Source organism: Austrofundulus limnaeus, unplaced genomic scaffold (genome assembly GCF_001266775.1).
Source record: "Austrofundulus limnaeus strain Quisiro unplaced genomic scaffold, Austrofundulus_limnaeus-1.0 Scaffold22, whole genome shotgun sequence".
NCBI classification, from domain to species: Eukaryota; Metazoa; Chordata; class Actinopteri; order Cyprinodontiformes; family Rivulidae; genus Austrofundulus; species Austrofundulus limnaeus.
In genome coordinates this window covers 1,700,251-1,716,867 of record NW_013952424.1, presented here as the reverse complement: position 1 = coordinate 1,716,867, position 16,617 = coordinate 1,700,251, and the positions used below count along the sequence as shown (strand labels likewise).

The window sequence follows — 16,617 nt, the reverse complement described above, 5'->3', positions numbered from 1 at the left end:
AAAAAAAAAAAATAAAATAAAATAAAATAAATAAGAAATACTGAGGAAAATGGAGATTTTTTCTTTAAACTGTTCAGAAAACCCAAAAGTATCAAAAGTACACAGCTGTGTAATACTACTGGTTCTAAAGCTTTTCCTGTTTTGACTCACAAAGTAAACATGGTAGAGATTTGTGACCATTATTGTTGCTAATATAGGTGAACAAATATTGCTAATAATAAACATTATGTTTTAAATGATGTTTGGTCAAATTGTTGTCAGTATCAGCTGTGACATTCACAGAAAACAAATGAAGAAAAGGGCAGATGTCTTGATCCTTGCAAAGCTAATTGTAACGTTTTTCAGGCTTATAAACAACAAACTGTGATAAACTTCATGCAAAGGCGTAGAAATTTATTAGCTAATGACATGTTCTCTAACACCAGTGTGACATTTAGAATTTGTTTTATTAACCTGGAAAAACAAAACATTCCTAAATTTTTCTTCCTTTTAAGCACAATGTCGCAGCTGATATTGATAAATTCAACAATGACTCGATTATCCCTTTAAACAAGAGCATCAGGGGAACAACCTACTATTCTGATCCCTTTTAAATGAATTTGACTCTCATTTTAGTTTCTTGTCACATTTATTAAAAACACCATCATCCCCCCCAATTGTGTTGTTTTTTATGACACCAACTTTGGGAACCGCTGTACTGTTCTTTATCACATGGTATCAAAACCTTTGGAAATAGAGATGCTGAGTAATTAATATTCAATTTCAAGAGAAAAAGAAACAGTTTGATTTGACTGAGCGACCGCTGTCTGTGAAATGGACTAAAACGTTTGTCAGTTCTTAGATTTTTCGTGTATTTTTTTGTTTATATTTTCCTAAAGATGTGTTTTCCTGCACAGAAGGCTAATCAATGTAGCACTTAGATTTTTACTATGGATTCATGCTGCTGTATTATGTAGCATGTGGTCTGGCTTTAGCTCATCACCTGGATGTAGCTTAAGTTGCTTCAGAACCTTCAGACGTTGTTCAGAAGCAATCCAGTTCTCACAAACGAAAATACTTGTAAAATTAGTTTAAACTTTTGAAAATTGGAAAAAGATTTAGCTGAATTTAGTTTTTGTGTGTTTTTTTAAATTATCTGTTCTGTTGTAAATGTCAGAAATGCCTTTTTTTCTTTGAAAAAAAAAAAAAGACTATAAACCAAAAAAAAAAGTTGATTTAAGAGCAACAGTGTCTGTTCTTAAATAGAAGATAAATAAAACCTGCACTTCACATTGCAGTGCAGACAGTAGTCATTTCATTTGAAAACGTGATTGAAAAAGAAAAAAAAAATCACCTATATGTTGAGAAGTCAAATATTCCCTTAACTCTCTAAGTTTCTTGTCTGAAGGCAAACATCTGAATTTAACCCTGACACCTTATTCAAACTAATAAATAATAAATGAATGAAACAGTCCACATGGCACAGGAGAATTTGTCCAATGAGCCACGTTGGACACCAGCCAGGTTCATCCTGATTGGTTAATGCTCTCTATGGCAACAAAGATTTCCTTGGAGCGATCCAACAATCAAGGCAGGAATTTCAAACACAGACAGCTCCCGAGCTGATTGTTCAATCAGCTTTACAGCTACAAACCTACACACACAAACACTCTGTGGCAGTACAAGGGTTGGCTCTTGAGAATGATTACACTAAACAGAATCTCCACACTGCAAACAGGGTATGTAAATAAAAAGGCAGCAGATTGAAGTACAAATATGGTCCTCAGAGACACTAAAAAGGTTCTTGGTGATTTCATCTGAAAATCTGACTTCAACAAAAGAACCAACAACCCAGCTGAGGCAACTGAACAGTGACAGATGTAATCATTTGGCATCAGTGAGAGACGTCTCAGCCAAATCCTCAATCGAAAAAATAAATCTCTAACAACTAAGCACTGCAAGTCGATTCAAAGTAAAGTCTACTCTTGCACTGTTTTTGGCAGTGATGAATAAAACCTCTCAGCATTTTGAATAAAAAAAGTCATGTTTTAGTTCTTGTTGACTGTGTAAGGCAGTCCGATCTGTTCTTTCAATGACATCGAGCTAAATAATGTTTGGAAGTCGCCAAACAAAATTAATCTCTKGATGGCGGGATCCACAGAATTAATGAGGGATAGTTGAAGACCTTTCTAATCAATCAAATCTTGGCAGATACATTTCTTTAGCCACCTGTAMCCCGGTCCCATCACTTAGAGAACGCCCAGAAAGTAAAAATAGAAGGAAACTCAAGTGGGTTCTCATCTTTTTCGTTTCTTTGTTACAAAGCGCCGTTCGTCGGAGGTGGTTTCGATGGTAGCGCTGCATGCTGGTAGCCATGTTTGTTATCTGTAGGGAGCGGTTGTGTAAGACTGGTTCCTGTTGTTCTGAGGTCATGATGGGACGGCGTGGTGCCTGGAGTCCATTACAACCCACAGCAAGACAACCTGAAGGACCACCATGAGCCAAAGTGACGGACTCAGGCCGGACACTCCGCCACAGTCAGGGTCCTTCTCCTGAAAGGGGGAAAAAGAAACATTAATTTTTTAAATAAATGGTACTTGGTTTATTTCAATGCAAACATTAAGAAAAATACAAAACAGTGAAAATAAATATTTTGTTTCTTTTGGCTCTTTAACAAGTTCTTGTGTGAAAATGCCATGCAAGACAATAAAACCTAACAGGGAAACAGGGAGTTGGAGCAAAGGAAGGCTCAAATCTGAGAATATAAAAATACATACATTTAGGTAAAAAAAAAACAACTACTATGTATGATCTGATACTCTTAGCATGTGGAGAGCGGGAGGAGGAATGTCTTGATATTTTCTTGGCACGGGCAAATAAAGTTGAGAAGCATTCAAAGAGACGTATGAAAATCTGGATGCAAATGAGAGGTGAGTGATCTGTTTTTGCTGGTGTCTGGATACATCAGAAGTCACCAGAGGCATGGGAGACTCGGTAGACGGAGAATGATGGATGAGGACAGATACAAAGAGCAGGGCTTGAAGTTCAAAGTCAGGTGAGACGGGGAATATGTTGAGGAGAGACAGGCAGAGACAGGGAGGCGAAGTCAGACAGTAGTATAATATCAGAGAGTGGCAGGTGATGACGACAAGTGTGGGAAAACAATGGAAAGAGACGCGAGGAAGTGGAGCAGAGGGAGGATTTCAATGCAAGAGGAGAGAAGGTGAGGAAAATTAGCCGAGAATAGAAAGACTTTAAAAACTTTAAAAACTATCGGAACGAATTTAAGATTGGGAAAAAAATGGTAATGGGAGAGATTATGAAACTGACCCAAGACAGCACATGAACAGTGGCAGCAGAAACATGAGCAGAGACGAAGCCAATGGGGAGCCAGAGCTCCTTCGACACATGGCCTCATCCTAACGGCCAACAGACAACCAAAAGGCAGAACATGCAGAGAAAAAAAGGAAGAAAAAAAAAAGAAAAAGAAAAAATTCACGCAGCAAACAGTGGACAACGTTGACAGGTTAGAAAGCAGATACAAGCAGAAAAAGTTAGATCAGATAGAAAGGCGTTTGCTTACAGGACAAGACAGCGTGTCGGTGCATGTTTGTGTGCGCAGACGTACGAAATTTAAAAAAGAAAAAAAAGACTATAGATTCAAAGCAAACAGAGCTTTCAAGTGTCAAGGTTTCACACGCAAATATTCAGTGCAGCTCCTGGTGTTTGTTTAGCTTGGTGATTCATATTTCGAGGAACTGTTTATCTTTGCATGGAAAACCTTCGTGTGCGCAGCTTTTGAGGGGAAACAAAGATGAAGTGACATGTAAATTTATTAGCAATGGAAAGGAGACATGGATAGGATTATTTGTCGACAGCCCTGACCTCTGATTTCCTGCTGTTTAATTTGTCACATTTGCTACCTGCGAGGGTTAGTAAGAAATGCTGATTCAGCATTGTTTTCCTAGTTATAATTTCTTCAGTAAATATTTTTGCAATCACACTACTTTTGCATACTTTATGCTGTGTAAACTGTTCATTTGACAAAACATTCAGTTTGATCAGCAGCCAAGTATGGCATTACCTTTTAGTTTTTATTTTTGAATTAAATTTTATTTACAAACACTTTCCCCATTAAAACACTTTCAGWTCTCTTCAGTTTTCTTAAAAACATTGTTCTCTAAATTTTCTTCAGGATATTTGCTAGTTTTTTGTCTTATTTACCTTTTGGGAACAGTTGAGCCTTATTTTTCATTTTAACTATTAATTTGCTAGTTATGCCAATTTTAGCTGTTTGCTACAGTCTTGCTACATTAAGTTAAGTGTTGCTTGTTTATCTTTTAGCTACATTTTTATCACAGCTTTTAATTTCTGTTTTGCTAATTATGTTCATTTTGCAATTTCTATTGTTTAAAAAAATGTAAAAATAAAAAGAAAAACTTTGAAAACTTCCAGTTTCCAGAAAAAACATGAAATACAAAGTAAGCAAGAAGTAACTTACATCCTCGTTTTTATCAAAACAAAATGAAGGTCCTTTCCTGTAGCGAGGCTCGAGAGCCATTTCGCAGGGATCAGGCCCATCGGCTGSAAGAGTCGGGTCAGGATCATGACGCAACAAAGCATGAGTCAGCATTTATTATTACCTGCGACAAATAATTATTCTCTTCTGTAGACACTGATTAGAGAAAATCACCACAAATAGGAAAAGATTTGGATCTTTAGAAGGTTGCTGAATTCCTCAATGATGTGGCAGACATGTTCCAGGAAGCTTCTCTCCTGTAATTGATGGCAGCTCGGTGTGTTTGAAAGTGCATCACAGGTTTGTTTGTAAGCTGTTCAGCAGACCGATCTCACACAACCCATGTGCTGTACAGACACACACCAGCAAATAGGTCTGTGCCAATTTGTAATTTGTGGCAAAAAAACAAAACCTACTGATTTGAGTAGGAGAAAGAAAACAGGGAGTATTAATAGTGATCTTTTTATAGTGTCAGCTGGTGATTACMTCTAAGAAATTCTTGTCAAAGTCCAAAACTTAGAAATGTGCTGAATGAAAGCACAGATTCTGTGCCAGAGGACAGGAGTGTTTGGGAAAAGGATACATTGTTGCTCATCCTGTATTAATGGGGGTGAATCACATGTGCCTTTGCTTTCCACCCTCTCACTAATGATGAAGACCAGGTTTGTCTTGTGCAGCTTTTCTGCGTGGTACGTCCTAGAAAAAGGAACACACACACACACACACACACACACACACACACACACACACACACACACACACACACACACACACACACACACACACACGAGAGACACAGGAGCTGTTTGTTGACCCAAGAGCTCGAGATTCAGTTTCAATTTACAAAAAATGCTCACAGGAGATGCAGGAAGTTGAATATTTAACCAGAATGCAGACAGAGGAAGACAGTAATCCTAGTTTGCTTCTTTTATTTTTTTCTAAAATGATCTAAAAATACAGCTTTTAAAAGCCTAGCATTCCTTCCATTGTTCAAACCTTGTAGAATGACTTTATTTGATCTAATGCTGGATTTTGAACATGTTAGTGCTCAGAGTATGGATGGACTATGACTTTCAAATACGGCTACATCAAATTTTAACACAATATCTGGAAAACTGACAGAAACAGTCATTTATGTGTTGGAAAATGTTGATTAAATGTGGAAGCTAACATGAGTGAAATCTGCRAACAGGCAGCAGAGAATGTTTATTCTACCCTTTTCTTTCAAGGTTTAACTAAAGTAGCTAAAGTTATACAAACTTGACAAATTCAAAATGCAGTCTTGGTGAACTTCTGCTGTTTCTCATTAATAGAAATTTATTTTGGTGAGTGAAAAAGTAAAACTGAAGGTTTATAGGCATCATTACCTGCTGTCGTTGGAACAGTCAATAATGCCTCTGAAAGACAAGTCATTAGTCTCAAAGTAGTATTGGGTTTGCTCTGTGATGCACACCTCCTTGGTCATCGTATCAGATGCTTCATCATCCATTTCAGCTGCAGGTGGACATGAAATCACATTTAATTTAATTACTTCATCATGTATAAATAACTTGAACATACCTTTTGTTCCCTAAAAAATAGACTTTGCTCATCAGAAACAAACCTATAAAAAGGTTCATGTTTGTGCCTACAACCTTTTTTTTTGCCTAAAACTTCTTGACCACCAAGTAAAAATTTATGTAATATTTTAGTGCAATATGGGCAATTTGAGTATATTTTTTTACTTTTACAATATAATTTAAAAATGGATGGGGTTTTAGAATTTATTTATTATTGTTAATTCAATAGCGTGCAGTGGAATCCTAAAAATGTTTGTGGATGCCTTCTTTTGCAAGACCTAAAAGCTGAACAAAATGTAACAATTAGAAAGCGTAACGACACCAAAATGTGACAAAAGTAAAAGCATAATTACAGCATAAAGACCTATATTTTTAAAAGTATGGAACATCTCCTTCTTGGAAAATAAATAAATAAATAAATAAATAAATAAATAAATAACAGACACTTTGCATGAGGAATTGAGCTGTCACATTCAATGAAAGGGGCACCAAGAATGTCAATGCTAGACATTTCAATAACTTTGTTATAAAAACCTCAACTACATCCATATGTTCAGAGAAGGTTTAAATTAAAAGGGAACATCTTCATCACAAATCCAGCCTGTCATTTGGCTTTGTTTCCAAGCTGTTGGTGATCTGTGTCTTCTAATACCTCATTTGTGTCCTCAGAAAATGGACAGAAATATGCCGCCACATGGGTCTGGTTCACATGTGCAGAATGTGAATTCCTCTGAAGGAGAGTTCGACTGTTCCTATTTTACATCTGCGTCTATTGCACCTCAATCTGCTGGAAAGCTTCTAAAGCCTGTTTGAATGAGCTAAAAATCCAAATGTAATCTCCTGAATGACAGTGTTTAAACTGAACAAAGAGGTAAGAACTGCACAAAACTTTTAAACRTAGGTGGGAAATTAACGGAAGCTCACCTGCATCCAGAAAACTGGGGAACGTGATGCTGACCAGCAACTGCTGCACTATTGACCTGAAACCAAAAACAAATCCCAAACATTCAAATAACTAAAACAAAGCTTTAACCACGTGTGTAACTCCAAGTCTGAACTGCATCTTAAATCAATTAAAAACCTAATAATGCGAGCGTACAACCACACTGTCTGTGGCCTTCAAATCCACTTTTGCAGGACATACTGTAACACAAGCTGCTGATGACATCAGGACACTGAGACCGAGCATAAATCAACAGAAGATTTTGTGGAATCTTAACCACCCCGGGAACAATTTATCTATTAAACAGATGCTGTACAGTATGGCCGTTGCGAGGAGCAAATCCTGGCCTGCTTTTCATTAYAAACTGGGTGGAAGAATTTACAGCACTGGCTTTAAAATGTATAAGTTTGTTCTTAGTCATTCAGAAAAAAAAAGACTCACCAGGTTGCAGCTGTGGCCCACCATCCTAAATTCAGAATATCTGCAATAGTTGGCTGAAAGAAAGAAAAAAATGAAGGTGAAGACCAGATAAGGACACATTTATTTGTTTTTACAGAGGCTGACCACTGTCCAGTTTCACCAGGAACAAACACAGACAGAATCTGCCAAAGATTGTATTAGTTCCCCTTGTCTGAGAGAAATCTGATCAAAATTCTCCACAACAGATGTAAGAATAAACATGTAAACAAAGAGTCAGTGAGGACAAACAAAAGCAGCATAGGGTTGGAATAAAACAGCCCAGACATGCTGCTTTGATTATGGTTAGCATGCAAGGGCCTTGTTCTGGAGAGTCAGAGGTGTATTTTTCTTCTACAGCTGACGGAGGATTGAGTCATCAAGGAGTTTTAACTAACCGTGTTAGAGGCATCRCTGGCTGCTGACAGGCTCTTTGATCACACAGCGACGCAGCTTTCATCCCACCTTCGTCAGTCATCCGTGTTTGTACACAACTGAGTTCAAGTCGGGAAATTATGTGGTTTTGTTTGTCTAACAGGGAGGAGGTACAAATACTTTGGAGTACTTTTAAACTTGTTTTTAGGTAAAGGCTAATTACAACCCCTGTCTGAAGTCTTTAAAAATACAAACAGAAAGCAGTGAGTTTGTATGGGAGAAACATGTTCCAKYAGAAACTGAATTTGAATTGTTCAGACTTTAAACATTTTTGACGTATTACATTAAAAAAAGAGAATTTGATAATTATTTGTTTCATTCCATTTTAATTACATGTAATTATACAGATTCTAATCAGCTGATATTAGCCATCTGTGTTGTATAGCAGCCATCAGCAGCCAAGATTTCTAAATGTCAGTATTGGCATTTTTTAAAAACATCACATCGATTGTCCCCTAAAGCCAGCTTCTGTGGCCGAGGATCAGACCGCCAAGGTCCTCGCCTTAGACCTGGATGCCTCCCTGGTGAGGTGTTCCAGACACGTCCCACAGGCCCAGAGGAAGACCCAGGACACGCTGGAGGGACTATGTTTCTCGGCTGGTCTGGGAACACCTTGGGATTCCCCCGGAGGAGCTGGCCCAAGTGGCTGGGGAGTGGGAAGTCTGGGTCTCTCTGCTTAGGCTGCTGCCCCACAACCCGACCCCGGATAAGCAGAAGAAAACGGACAGACGGACGGACGATTGTCCCCTACTATCTTTTTAATATTCTAACTTTCAGAATCGGCGTAGCACTGCATACTGTTTAAACCTTTTAGAAAAAAAAGAGAAATTTGTCTTTGTTGCTGTAATCTCTTCAAACAATCTGGAGCATTTCATTCCAATTTGTAAGTCCTGGAAGTGATGAAAAACAGCGCTTGCTTCTACGTTGCTTAATGCGTTTCTCAAGCACATTAGACCACCTAATCTCATACTCCCACTCCAACACTTTCACCAACCCCTCTGTTTCCTTTCTCATCTGCCTTATCCAGATTTATGGTTCTCTGTTGAGTGACAAAGTGTGCAGCAGGTACGAGTGCAAAAGTCAGCTCTAGCATTAATCTGTCAGTTCATACAAGAATGAGTAAACTACATGTACAGATATGAAAAAGTGTGAACATGGCCGTATTCGTCTCTGGCTTATGTAACTCACTACGTAGACGGAGCGCAGGCCCGCAGCCGCCTTGTTCTCTCTCTTAGGGTCACAGAGCGACTGGTAGTCGTAGGTGCTTATGGAGGTAAACAGGGATGAGTTGACCAAGGCTCGCATCAGAACGGGATCGACGACGCCAAAGAAACACCCAATCTAAAGTGGGGAGAGAGAAGGAGCAGAACGGAGGGAAGATCGTAATTAGTTTTTTTTCCTTCAGCGCACTTCCTTCAGCAGGGTTCAAGGTTCATGACATCGATTTCAAAAGGCAGAAACATGATTCCAAACAAAAACTGATACATGAAGACTGTGTAAATCTGCTTTGGGGCCCAGAGGCAAAATCTACCAGAAATGTTCCTGACCTCACAGAATGAGCGAAATGGTTTCAGCAACAAAGCCTCACAGAGATGATTTTGAACCTTTATGCAAGCAAAAGTCTTGAAATTGCATTTCATGAAAACAAGTGGATTGGGCTTCCTCTTATTTAAAGAGGATCTTAACGGTTTGAGTTTCATCTTACAGTGTTCAAGAAGTATTCATTACAAAAAATGTTAATTGAGATCTTCCAGAGGGTGACAGACTAACACGATGTGATTGAAATCGTCCATCAGGCGATCAGTTTCTGCATCGAGGATGTGGTTTTTCCGAACGTCTCTGAGGTGTGATGCGTCCGAGTGCTGGGAAGTGTTTAAAAACTCATGTATCCAGGTGGGAGTATTCACATACAGTAGATATCTTGTTGCACATGTGCTCAGGTGCATGTGCGAGCACTTTAGTAAATGCAAACAATCATTTTCCTTCCACTTTGTAAGGTCACTGTTAACAAGCAGCCCTCCACACACTCATTCCTCCTGCAAGCCAAACGATGTATAAATCTCCAATCTATAAGGTAACGAGAGCCGTCTCCTCTTTCCCAGTGCACCAATGCATATAATGAATTAACAGTCACAGGCCTGCTGGCTTCAGACTCCCCAAGGTTTTTTTTTTTTTTGAGTATGAAAAAGGAATGAGCTGGGGAGAGAAAGTCATAAAGTGAGAGAGAAACGTTGCTCCTGTAGGAAATATGATTGAGGGTGCACAGTCTTTTACAAACATGGTTGCTGGGTTTTAGTATTCCTGCCAAACATCTGAGGGGGACTGATTTATTCAACACACACCCAGGCCTGATTAGGAGCGAGTCCGACCTGCATGAAGCTACATTTACTCAGATGACACCGGGGGCCCACTGTTAACATTAAACATAAAGACAATGAGAAGGTGGGGTTAAAGACATGTTAGTTCTTTGGGTTTGTGCATGAGGGAAATATGAAATGTTGGCCTTTAGTATGCTTCATTAATGTTTATTATGTGTGTGCTGATCCAGCAATCACACCCTTGTTTACCTATTTGTTGCTTCTTCTGCAAACTTGTTTCAATTTTATCCATTCTCACATCAAAATGCTTGAGTCAACCACGAACAGTGCATTTATGAATCAATTAATTTCTTTATTTTATAAAAACGTCCCCTATAGAAACCCAGTGAGATCTCTTAAAATTTTTTTTAAATGTTCCTTAAATTCACTTCGAAATATTTGTTCAAGTTTTGCCTTCTTATGCTCCTGTCAGCGTTAGCTCCTAACTCCAGTCTAGCTAAGGTTTGCATGCTAGGCTTTTGTTTATTTTATCTTTTAGATATAGTTTCAGTTAAGGTTTTGATCATTTTAGCTGTTTGGTAGATTGGTTGTTTGGATGTTTTTGCTACTCTTCTGCTATTTATAACTTTTACCTACTTTTCCCACCATCAAAAGATAATAGCAACAGATTTTAGCTTCAGTTATGCTTATTCTTAACATTCACACTGCGTTTAAAAACATTTTTTTTTTAGTTTTGCTTGTATTGTATTTGGAAAATTGAAACTAAATGGTTTCAAATTAAATGTCAATTTCCAAATATTTAAGACTAAAATTGATATCTTCTGTAAGAATTCCTTGCAGAAGATTGTTAGAACTGCACATTTAACAAAATGAGCAGTCAGATGCTTTCATGTACAATACGTTTCTTACATATTTGCACATCTGAGTCTTGTCCTGAAAAGGCTCTCTAAGATGGTTTTTCCCTCTCTCATCTTCCCTGCTTTGCTGCTTGGAGCCTTTATTACGTTTTCATCCGAAACCAGAAATTATGGATATTTTTATTTTAATAGATTTGGTTAGCTGGTCTCTTAATAAATTTTTGGAGCAAAGTTTTCTTCCATGGGAGGACATTTCAAAGGTGGGACCTCTGTTCTGCTCTGTTCTGGATATATATTTGGATTCTGATCACTGGATTCTACAGATCGACTTGGTGGTCTCCTGGTGTTCTACAAAACAGCGTTGGTGGCTATTTAGGCCATTTCCTAGCTGCCTGACCAATATGAAGGATTGTCATTCTTTCAGCACTCAGACTTTAGCCTTGAGCAAGCTGGTGACTTGGTCTGCAAGCGGTTCTGCTGAGGGTCATGGGCCGGCTGTGGTTACTGGACTTTGCTGGCGAGCTGGAGTTGATCTTGGAGAAGCTTATAGCTCGGCGGGATTGCCCACATTGATTGTCTTATTGGATTCACCACATTGGATGTACCAGCAGACATTAAGGCAGATAAAAAATTGCTATTGTCTACTTGACTGAAAACCTTTTCTTCTGTTCCCAAACAACTGATTACAGATTCTTCGGACTCATTCTTCAGATATTCACACAAGAGCATTCAACATTCATGGCTTCAGATACACGCCCTCTGAACTCACTTACTCCTCTGGCTAATAAATGTGCTCTTGCTTGTAGAGTTTTTTTTTTACAGTATAAGCACCATAGTGTGTCATATTTTGTTGATATATGTTTTTTTCTCTCATCTAACCTTCTGTGTTTTTTTTTTCATTTTTCTTTTTAAAGTTAGCACGAYCCCTGCTGGTTGCCGCATGACCTGATCATCTGTTTCCCCAAGTTTTTGTCATGTGTGTGTCTTCTTGAATGGGTGTCCTTAAATGTAATTTCATTGTGCTCTATACAATGTCAATAAAGGCATCATCACCATCATCATCATCATCATCATCACCATCTATCAAGCATATCCTTTGAGAGTTTTATTATAACAGACAAAGATACACACATGTTGATGATTACATGGTTGCCAGCCTTTTCTGGAATTGGGCAATAGAATTAAGCATCCATAACTGCAGTAAAAGTCTAAGTGAGGTCTGATTAAATCCAGTTTTATTAGGCTTCTCTTGCCCTAATCCAGAAATAGATGAAAGGATGTTTTCAGTCCCTATGGCACTGCTGTGTGGAACATCCTGGCTGCTGACCTGCAGGCCACAATCATTTCCATATTCAAACTCTAATTTTACTCAGACGTGTAGAAATTTTTGATGGCTCTCGATGGAATCAATAGGTGTTTGCCACTGCTGTGTCTAATGCTTACAATCTTTAAAATGCAAAGAATCACCTTGGAAATGTGGTCATCTTGGTTGGACATCACAATGAATCCACCATCATCTAGAATGACGCAGTCTACTCTCTGAAATCACACAGAAATAAATGATTAAACAGAGTTCTTATTTATATCAAAACAAAAAAAATTACAAAATATTGAAATGTGCAATAAATTCCCACCTTATTATTTCTCGTACAGCCACAGATCTCATCCTTGCACTTCAAACACACAGAAGAGCAATGATCAAAAGTTAGGATTTGAAGTTTGGCTCGTCCGTGTCATGCAGATAAAATCTACTCACATCACTCTTGTGTGTGACGTTGATTAAAATCTCCATCCACGCCTCGATGTCCAACTTCACACCAACAACTGGGGGAGAAAGAGACACACAAATGCCAGATAACCTAGATCATTTTGGTTCTCTGCATCAACTTTACACTCTGAACTTCAAGAATTTAAACTTGGCTAAAGATCATAGGAGATGGGACGACTTGATCTGTGGTTTGTGTACGTGTGTTTGTGTGTGTATGTCAGAGAGGTGGAAGAAATCAAAAAAACGGGGAATGGTGGTTATTAAAAGAAGCCTGTGACAGTGTTTAGAGTTATACTAACTATGAGGTATAAAGGTTACATAGTGTAGCTGTGTGTCAGTGTGTTTACATAAAGGTGGCAGGGTAGAAGGCAATTTGAGAGAATATAATTTAAACACGCCAACACTTTTCAWATTTTTTTTACCAGCTGGTTTAAGAGTGATGCCATCTATTGTGACGTTTACTGCTGTGCTCACAAGGACTGAGTTGTTACTTTCTGTAGAAAGAAAACAACAAAAATCAATACAAAAACATCGAGAAATTGTCTAAATGTGAATAAAAACAGAATACAATGATTTCAATGTTCACATTTTTTTTAATTAGGGATGTAAAAATATAAAAGCTTTGACAAACTGATAGAAATTGCCCTTGTTTTCTTTACCACTGCAACGTGTTGGAGTAAAGATGTACAGGTTATTGTCCAAACTGCGCTTGTAGAAACTGGACTCGTAAGTTTCTGCTTCCTCATTCCAGTCGAGTCCGGCACTGTTAAACACACAGACCAACCATGTTTCTCTGAAAAATTCCCCGTAAACAAACAAAACCATTCCTTATCGCTGACATTTTTAGCATCTAATGTTAAACCCAGATGCAATTTTTCCTTCTTTATTGTTGAAGTCAAACATTCACATTTACACTAGCAAAATATCTCAATAACCACCGAATGAATTTTGAGAAAATTTCAGAAAGCTAAATTTGGTTGTATTATTATTTTATTTGAAAGTTTAAAACAGAAAATGTTTTTAAAACATTTTATGTGAGTCCAATATTCTTTCTAAAGAAGATGGCAGGAGCAGCAARGGATAAAGATGATGGGAAACGGGTCACTTTGTACCCCAAGGACACTTAACAGTAGTGGAATGATAAAGGTTTTATAAAACCACTGCTCTGATCAGGCTGAATAACTGTTCTTAAATAAATAAATACCTTTTAGGGAAGACACGTGTTATTCCTCCATCAGTGGCGACAAATCTGGCTGCAACACCATGCCTGACGAGCGGAGAAAATAACACTATAAATCACACAGCAACAAAAATCTGGAATGTGTTTTCTGACATTTATTGGTGATGCAGAAATATTTGGACCGTCGGTGCCGCCAAACACCAAGCATAGCTGCTTCACTTACTGAAACTCGTTTTTCTTCCAGATCTTGATCAGGTCTGAGGTGATGCCAGCATCCAAAAGGAGTCGGTTCACCAGCTCTACATTACCTGAGAAAAAAATACATGATGCAAATCTTAAGCTATTTTTTTAAAATATCAACTTACTTCTTTACCACTACTGAACTAAAATTACTGTAGATGTGGTAGTAGCTGGGAGTCATCACAAACATATGCCAAGCACTACACATTGTGGAACCTATTTTCTCTGTTAGCACATACCTCACCTTTTCATTCACAAAAATGACAATAATTTGCAAAAAATAAGGTTAAGTTGATGTGGTGGGAGCTAAAAAGCATCTTCAACATACACTGTGAGTGTTAACACATTTTGTGAGTTTTGTAAATTGACTGTGTGACATGTTGAAATAATAAATAATGATATGCTTTTTCCTTGTTAATATGAGGCCTGCAGGACTAAAAATGTAAGAAAAAAATTAAAATCATCAGAAGGTTAAAAAAACTACACTATTTTAGACAAATACAATTTAAATGTTTCTCAGTCTCAAAAGATAAATGAAAAAAAAACTTTCTTCCAATGTTGTGTGGTGTAATGCAAGGAGAGGTGGTGCAGGTGTGTATAAAAAAACCTTTCACAGGACACCTGATAAGACCACATGACAAACATAACAGGCCAGAAAAAAATAAAAGCTGCTGCCTCCTTTCTGGTCATGCTCGTATCTTTGAACCCGCCGCCTTGTTTCAGTTCATAAACATTGAGGTTCGTTGATACAGCACCACCACCTCCTCCAACCTTTACGACACACCACACACATCAGAAAGGAACAGCTGGTGCAACACTTTAGTTCTCTCTGACCGCGCCGTCCAACCTTGTGTAGTGGTTTTCATTAAGGATTCTTTATTGAAGGCAGCCCAGGAATTCCTAATGTACTTCTTCGCCACTGCAGTGGCTTCACCACGTAAAGCATGTAACGATGCTTGAGCCACAAATACTGCTGCCCCTCTCCTCTCCTCCCGAGTCTCTGTGGACTCCATTAAACTAGCAGCTAATAACAGTGAAAGTAATATTTCAACCGGGTGAAAAGTTTTATTGGACTGATCGTGTTGAGATGTTTGAAGCAAGTCCTTAAATGCAAACCATCAAATTAAAACAATGGAACGCAATAAAAGAACCCTTTCATAAATGTCCCGGGACTGTTTGCTCAATACCCTCCCCCCACCACCACCACACACAAAAATGAGTGATTCATATCAATGCAAGGAACGATAAAGATGTTAATGCATTGGTCAGATGTCAGGGAGAAAGTCCACTCGGCCCCTGATTTGTGTTTTATTGCTCTGCTCGCGCTCACGAGTGGACGTGTCCTGCTCTTTTTCACCAACACACAGTAATTGCACGGGGTCGAGCGGCTACAAGGAGGGGTGTGGAAGGCATATTACCGGTGAATAGTGTGTGTGTGTGTGTGTGTGTCACATCTAAGCCGACGTGCTTCACACATGTGCAGCCAGGCGTGTGATGGTCAGAGCTTTGGAGTTAGCATCAAATGGGGAACACGAACACAGGGGTTCCACATTACAAAGCTTTGCCTGCTCATGCACATCAAACCATCCAACCAGACCTGTATTTCACCGGACAGAGCGACCTTTGGGAACAAGTTGGCACGCTTCTATTAAGTGTTCAACACACACCTTAATGTTTAAAGCCAGATGGCTGGGATTTATTCACTTATAACTGCTAAAGCAAATACTATGAAGCTTTTTAGAAGATTTATTCTCAAAGGCAGGGAGCAGGTCATATGAAGCAGGTCAAAGAAAGAAAAAAAAAGATATACTTACACATTGGATTGTTTGGAGTCTTTGTGTCAATATAGTTATTAAACTCCTTCAGGAACTCTGTGTTGGTGGAGTTTTTATCAGGTGGCTTTAAGTCTTTGCAGTACATCCTGTTGGAAACAAAATCTGATTTATAGTGGGTCAAAGCTGTGATGTTGGGAATTAAGTACAAGCTCCAGGACTGAGCTATATGTAAACCTACCTTGGTGCGATGAATGTGTAGCCATATTCATCAAACTTGTCTGCCATCAGGCTCTCAGAAACTGGTGAAAAGTTAATAATATGATCAGATTAAATGAGTAGGTGAGTGAGACTGTATGCAGATGATGCCCCACTGTGCCGAATGTGTAACAGTGCAACTTTAGGAGCAACCAAACTGATTTTGTAATTGCTTTGTAACAGTGGTCCAGAGGTGAAAACACATTAAGATTCGACAAATAAAACAAAAATATTTGATTGTTTTGTGTACATTTAGTTTTATTTATTTTATAATTTGTAATGCTAATCTTTTTGGAAAGAACACATAGTTGATGTGCAGAAAATGTGCTACAC

At 38.4% G+C, this 16,617-nt stretch overlaps 1 protein-coding gene and 1 long non-coding RNA gene across 4 annotated transcripts in view; one reads left to right on the top strand and one right to left on the bottom strand.

Moving 5' to 3' along the window:
* Positions 1–1,276: 1,276 nt before the first annotated feature.
* cacna2d1a (calcium channel, voltage-dependent, alpha 2/delta subunit 1a) overlaps positions 1,277–16,617 on the bottom strand; it is an 80,964-nt gene continuing 65,623 nt past the window's right edge. For all 3 annotated transcript variants that reach the window (XM_014004178.1, XM_014004179.1, XM_014004180.1), the window contains 16 exons: positions 16,268–16,328; positions 16,069–16,175; positions 14,238–14,322; positions 14,039–14,101; positions 13,494–13,597; positions 13,257–13,328; positions 12,823–12,890; positions 12,701–12,739; positions 12,534–12,605; positions 9,080–9,232; positions 7,442–7,494; positions 6,982–7,037; positions 5,866–5,992; positions 5,082–5,194; positions 4,481–4,563; positions 1,277–2,531 (listed from right to left, as the gene is read on the bottom strand). In XM_014004178.1, the coding sequence (XP_013859632.1) occupies positions 2,409–2,531; positions 4,481–4,563; positions 5,082–5,194; positions 5,866–5,992; positions 6,982–7,037; positions 7,442–7,494; positions 9,080–9,232; positions 12,534–12,605; positions 12,701–12,739; positions 12,823–12,890; positions 13,257–13,328; positions 13,494–13,597; positions 14,039–14,101; positions 14,238–14,322; positions 16,069–16,175; positions 16,268–16,328 (1,379 nt within the window). In that variant the 3' untranslated portion in view covers positions 1,277–2,408. The remainder of the gene's footprint in view (positions 2,532–4,480; positions 4,564–5,081; positions 5,195–5,865; positions 5,993–6,981; positions 7,038–7,441; positions 7,495–9,079; positions 9,233–12,533; positions 12,606–12,700; positions 12,740–12,822; positions 12,891–13,256; positions 13,329–13,493; positions 13,598–14,038; positions 14,102–14,237; positions 14,323–16,068; positions 16,176–16,267; positions 16,329–16,617) is intronic.
* The window catches only part of LOC106514763 (uncharacterized), a 1,558-nt gene continuing 1,221 nt past the window's right edge, over positions 16,281–16,617 (top strand). The window contains exon 1 of the long non-coding RNA XR_001309921.1: positions 16,281–16,331. This is a non-coding gene — a long non-coding RNA (uncharacterized LOC106514763). The remainder of the gene's footprint in view (positions 16,332–16,617) is intronic.